Source organism: Buceros rhinoceros, unplaced genomic scaffold, assembly GCF_000710305.1.
Source record: "Buceros rhinoceros silvestris isolate BGI_N320 unplaced genomic scaffold, ASM71030v1 scaffold27414, whole genome shotgun sequence".
Classification (NCBI taxonomy): domain Eukaryota; kingdom Metazoa; phylum Chordata; class Aves; order Bucerotiformes; family Bucerotidae; genus Buceros; species Buceros rhinoceros.
This window is the reverse complement of record NW_010408101.1, coordinates 36692-41935: the sequence shown is the minus strand read 5'-3', so window position 1 is coordinate 41935 and position 5244 is coordinate 36692. Positions and strand designations below refer to the sequence as shown.

The 5244-nt window shown below is 39.1% G+C and overlaps 1 protein-coding gene across 1 annotated transcript in view; it reads left to right on the top strand.

Annotated features, from left to right (window-relative positions):
- HERC1 (HECT and RLD domain containing E3 ubiquitin protein ligase family member 1) overlaps window positions 1-5244 on the top strand; it is an 81129-nt gene that overhangs the window by 54774 nt on the left and 21111 nt on the right. The window contains exons 49-53 of the mRNA XM_010134766.1: window positions 593-767; window positions 1484-1754; window positions 2186-2399; window positions 3208-3413; window positions 3975-4102. Of these exons, the coding sequence (XP_010133068.1) occupies window positions 593-767; window positions 1484-1754; window positions 2186-2399; window positions 3208-3413; window positions 3975-4102 (994 nt within the window). The remainder of the gene's footprint in view (window positions 1-592; window positions 768-1483; window positions 1755-2185; window positions 2400-3207; window positions 3414-3974; window positions 4103-5244) is intronic.

Genomic DNA, 5244 nt, shown 5'->3' with positions numbered 1-5244 from the left:
TCTTTTTTTTTTTTTTTTTTTTTTTTTTAATAGGGGCAGTGCATAAATATTTTGGCAGTTTTTCCTGCCTCCCACCACAAGGAAGCAAGGATAGATTCTAAATTGTCTGTTTATTATAGGGGACTTAGAGAGGAGTGCAAGGCATTTATATTGGCAGAAGGCTCGAAGCTTTGGTTTATTAATAAAACTGTGGTGGTAACCCTATAATTGATGTCAGTAGCATGTTTTGCAGAACTCAAGGATGCATTCGTCGATTGAAGTTGGGACTTACTGACCAGCCCATTGAAATGCAGCAGCAGTATTTAAGTTTGTAGGCCCCTCTAATGGAAAAGAGAAACAGAGGAATTAACGTTAACTGGAGTGTTGTCAAGTTCTGCTCATCTATCTTTGAAAATAAGGACTAATTAAATTATGGAGTGTATTTCAGGAGTCTTATTTTCCTCACAGTTATTATCACTCTAGTCCTGTATGAAATGTTGAAAAATTAAGCAGTAATTTGCAAACTTAGGCCAAATTTGCTTCTGCGTTTATTACAGTATGATAAAATTTTGGTTTTCTTTAAACACTGATACGAGTCCTCATTGTTTCCAAGGTTGTCATGGCTCTATAGAAAAAAGTTCTTCTGGGAGGATAACCTTAGGAGAACAAGCAGCTGCCCTAGTAAACCCACATGACCGTGTTATGGCTCTACGAAGAGTGACAGCTGCCGCCCAGGTCCTCCTTGCGAGAACTATGGTTATGAGAGCGCTCTCGCTTTTGTCTGTCAGGTTTGTGGCATCCTTGGCAACACTTCGCCTTTGCATTTGGAAGCGGTTACCAAGTTATGTTTCATAGGAGTGCACTTTTAAGCTTTTAGGGAAAGTGATTTTCATTTTATGTACTTACATCATACTATTAAGAGAAAAAATTCTTGATTTTGTTCTTTTGACCCCTGTCTTCAAACTTTCTGAAGAATTTCTGCATCTTAGATGTAGAGAGGACTCCATTAGTATCAGCTATTCAGAACATAAAGACGCTGTGTTTGTCAGTGAGGTTTTGTTCAAGGCAAGTATTAGAGGGAAACAGAGTAAAGATGAAGTATTGCAGGAGCTGACAGGATATGAGGATTTAAAAACTGGCTTTGTACAAGATACCTGTGCAGCTCTGAAGACATCACAGAGATCTGACACATACACGTACATACTGTCCCAGCATAACTCTAAACATGATTTAGCCATATGACTTCGTTTGTGAGTGATTCCAGGTAAACTCATGGATTTTTGCTGGGTTGAGTCCATAATGTGGTTTTGTCTTCAGACTGAAAGGAAAGGAGTGGAGGGCCTGGAGCTCCGTTTATCTTTCTTCCCCTCCCTTCTGCATGGTAGCAATTCCGATTAGTCAGTCAGGGAGGGCTCACTAATGCTTTGGGGTGAATAGTTTTAGCCAAACATTCTTTTAAGGTGTACTAACAAAACCAAGAGCATTTATATTCATTTTTTGACAGTGGTTCCAGTTGTAGCCTGGCAGCTGGTCTTGAATCCTTGGGCTTAACAGATATCCGAACTTTGGTTCGTTTAATGTGCCTCGCTGCAGCAGGGAGAGCAGGCCTCTCCACAAGTCCATCCCCTCAGTCCAGTTCAACAGAGCGATCCAGAGGAATCCACAGCAAAACAAGCAAACCGATATCTTGTCTTGCCTATCTGAGTACAGCAGTAGGCTGTTTGGCCTCGAACACCCCTAGCGCTGCCAAGCTGCTGGTACAGTTATGTACACAGGTAGGACTGTTATTTCAACATAAATATTTATATTGAACTACTTACACGTGAGATGAAGCAATCCATTTGGTACATATTGGTAATTTGTGCTCTTCTTGTCTGCGCTGAGAGACTGCCCTCAGTTTGAGGATCTCCTCCGAGTTCTTGTTTATGGCTTTGCACAAGGGTATGTTTTATTGGTGCAAAGTTACTTGATTTTTACCATTTTTTTGCTGAGTACTCTTTTCAAGTGGAGAAAAATGGATATGCTTTTGGTATTGACAGGGTTTTTCTGTTAAAGTTTTGGGTTTTTTAATGGAGTCAACTCTGTATAGAGCCCAGAAAAAGATCGAAAAATCTTTAAAACTCTGTATGATTTGTTCAACTAAATATGTTTTCCAAAATTTATTTTCTGCTTGTTCTGGTTATTCATTGTCTGTCTTCATTTTTAGAATTTGATTTCTGCAGCAACTGGTGTAAACTTGACAACAGTTGATGATCCAATTCAGCGAAAATTTTTGCCAAGTTTTTTAAGAGGAATTGCAGAAGAAAACAAACTTGTCACATCTCCGAATTTTGTGGTTACTCAAGCACTTGTCGCATTGTTGGCAGACAAAGGGGCCAAGCTGAGGCCAAACTATGATAAAGCGGAAATTGAAAAGAAAGGTATTATATAATTTTGGTTTTAAATGTTAATTATTAAATCTTCAATTCCTCATTTATGTTTAAGGAGAGACTTGCTAGAATAATGTATAAATAAATATACTCTTAGAAATGAACAAAACTTCTTTCAATCGAAGTAATTTAATACAGAAATTTTACTTAGAAATATGATCTTATCACATAATTGCATCTTTTGCCACTTAAAATCTGACTGGGTGTCTGTTCAAAGCCATATAACCAAGACATTCAGCCTCTGTTGTGCCACCTAATGAAGTGAAGGAGAATAGCAGTAATTACTGCCACCGGGGTCCTGCTCCGTCTCTGGTGCAGAAAGTTGTGCTGCCTCTGCTGCGTGAGGTCAGGCAGCCAAAAAGCAACTGCAGCTGCTGCACCTCAACACCAGCCTGTACCTGTGTTAGGGGGAGGGAAGGGCACGGCAGTGACGGCAGCTTAGCCCTCTCAGAGGAGGCATTTTCCTGTTCAGAAAGGATTTGGTCTTTGAACATCTGTTTTGCATGCGGTGGGAATAAGGCTATTTGTAATCTTATTCTTAAGGGGGTTTTGTGCAATTTTCAAGGGGGTTAGTTTTCTCCTAGTGTCAGAAGAACATGTTTTTCTAAGAGTTAACGTGATTGCAGCAGTCTTATAAGGTGTTTGTTAATCTCTTTCTTTTTCTGGAAATTATGGTTAATGCTGTGTTCATTTGTGTAATTCTGTTTGGTACTCATCTAGGCATCATCTCATTGTTTTGTTTAAGCAGGTTTAATTGCCCATTTGTATGCCCATCCTTCCTATGATCCTTCTGCTGTAGGCCCTCTGGAGCTGGCTAATGCACTAGCAGCTTGCTGCCTCTCCTCGAGGTTATCTTCACAACATAGGCAGTGGGCTGCTCAGCAGCTGGTGCGAACTCTCGCAGCACACGATCGAGATAATCAAACTATTCCTCAGACCCTCGCTGATATGGGGGGAGACTTACGAAAATGTTCCTTCATAAAATTAGAGGCTCATCAGAACAGGGTAAGCATAACTTCTCCCAAAATAGCAGGAATTTCAATACTCTCTTTTTTAGAATACAGAAAAAGTAAAATACCGTTATTTACAAATATACTGACCAAAACAATTTCCCACAAGAAGTAATTTTTTGGTGATTAAGTTACTGCTTGTGGATACCTCCAATGCAGAAAAAATGCTGAGCTTCTTTGAAGCTTCAGTTGAAGAGGACATGGAAGTGTTCTTAGAGTACTTGAAGTCAGTGGAATTACCCTAAATCTTTTCTTAGACTAGATCTTAATTTGCATTATTTTTTCTGTAACAGCAGTATCATCTTTGTCCAGTGTTCTGTGCCACAGTGGGCTGTGGAGCATGGGTCTGAACGAAGTGTAACATCCGTACAAGTCATGCTATGTTACAGTATGCAATACCCTAAAACCAGAAAAAATAGATCTTTTTGATTGTTACAATGTATTTCAGTAATGTAGCTCTGAGCCATTGGTAATGTTTGGTTAATATTAGTGAAAAAACATGCCTAAGCTTTAGATTGAAATTCCAGTTTTGCCATGTTTACTTTGGTATTTGTAGGTCATGACATGTGTTTGGTGCAATAAAAAGGGACTTTTGGCGACTAGTGGAAATGATGGCACCATAAGAGTGTGGAATGTTACAAAGAAGCAGTATTCATTGCAACAGACGTGTGTGCTCAACAAGCTGTAAGTTGATTCTTTAGAGCAGTCAGATATGTAATGTAAGCTGTAACTGTGCAAAATAAGGAAAAGAGACAACCCTGTGGTATCTCCTGCACCAACATTCATCTTTGTTCTCTGGGACTGTTGCTATATTTTTGGCATGCGAAGTAAATTAAATAGCTTAAAACTAAAACCAGAACTTTAACATCACCTTACCAGGTTGATATTTAAGCTGTTTTAAAACATTCTTAATTCATATAATGCAAAATTGGTGAAATAAAAACTGTAAGGGACTGTCAGACTGTCGTGTAAAAAAAGAAGAAAACTGTGAATATCCCTTCAGTGGGTTCCAGTGGGCAGTTCCAGTGTGTAAGATGATAGTTATGAGGGTGGGCATTTGAGTCGTGTGAAAAAAGAATTTGTGGCTTCTGGGATTCAGGAACTGAGCTCAATTCCATGAGAGTATCTGGGAAGTACTTTTGTATCTTTTGGATGTGTCCAAAACAGAAGGAAAAAGGAAAGATAAAAATCTAATTCTTTAGTACAGCTGAGGTGAGTTTAACTCAGCAGAATGAAGAAACAATAGCGAACTAGAAGGTTGTTTCATGGTGATTTCTTAGTGGTCATTGCAGTTCTTGTTTGCTTGCTACTGTTAGATGCTGCCTTAAAAGGGATAAACGGAATGACGTAACGTGACTTGAGAAGATAGTAATGAGAGCATCTTCCTTTAACAGAGATCTTTTACTATTCGTGTGGCAGAATGGTGTGCTTCCTCTGCAGTAGATGCAGAATTCAGTGGCGTCACTGCCAACAATCTCAATAATGACTTTAAATACAAATGCAACACGATTCCGTTTCTAGTCTTTATTGCCGTGGGTAAATGGCAGTTCTTCTGTAAAGGCCGAATTTTTTTTTTAGCCACCCTTAGACATGAGCAGATGAAAATGCATTATCCCTTCTTTAAGACAGAATTGTCTTCTCTTTCTGTGAGAATACGTTTTGGTTTTCTGAGTTTGGAGGAGCATTGTTTAAATGCTACTAGATTACCGTTCCCTTACACAGTATTACTACCTGCTATGCTAACTTTTCATGTTAGTAAGTTAAGGCTGTTAATAGTCACAACATCCCATGACCTGCTTTATTGACAAACGAAATGGCTCCTGCTG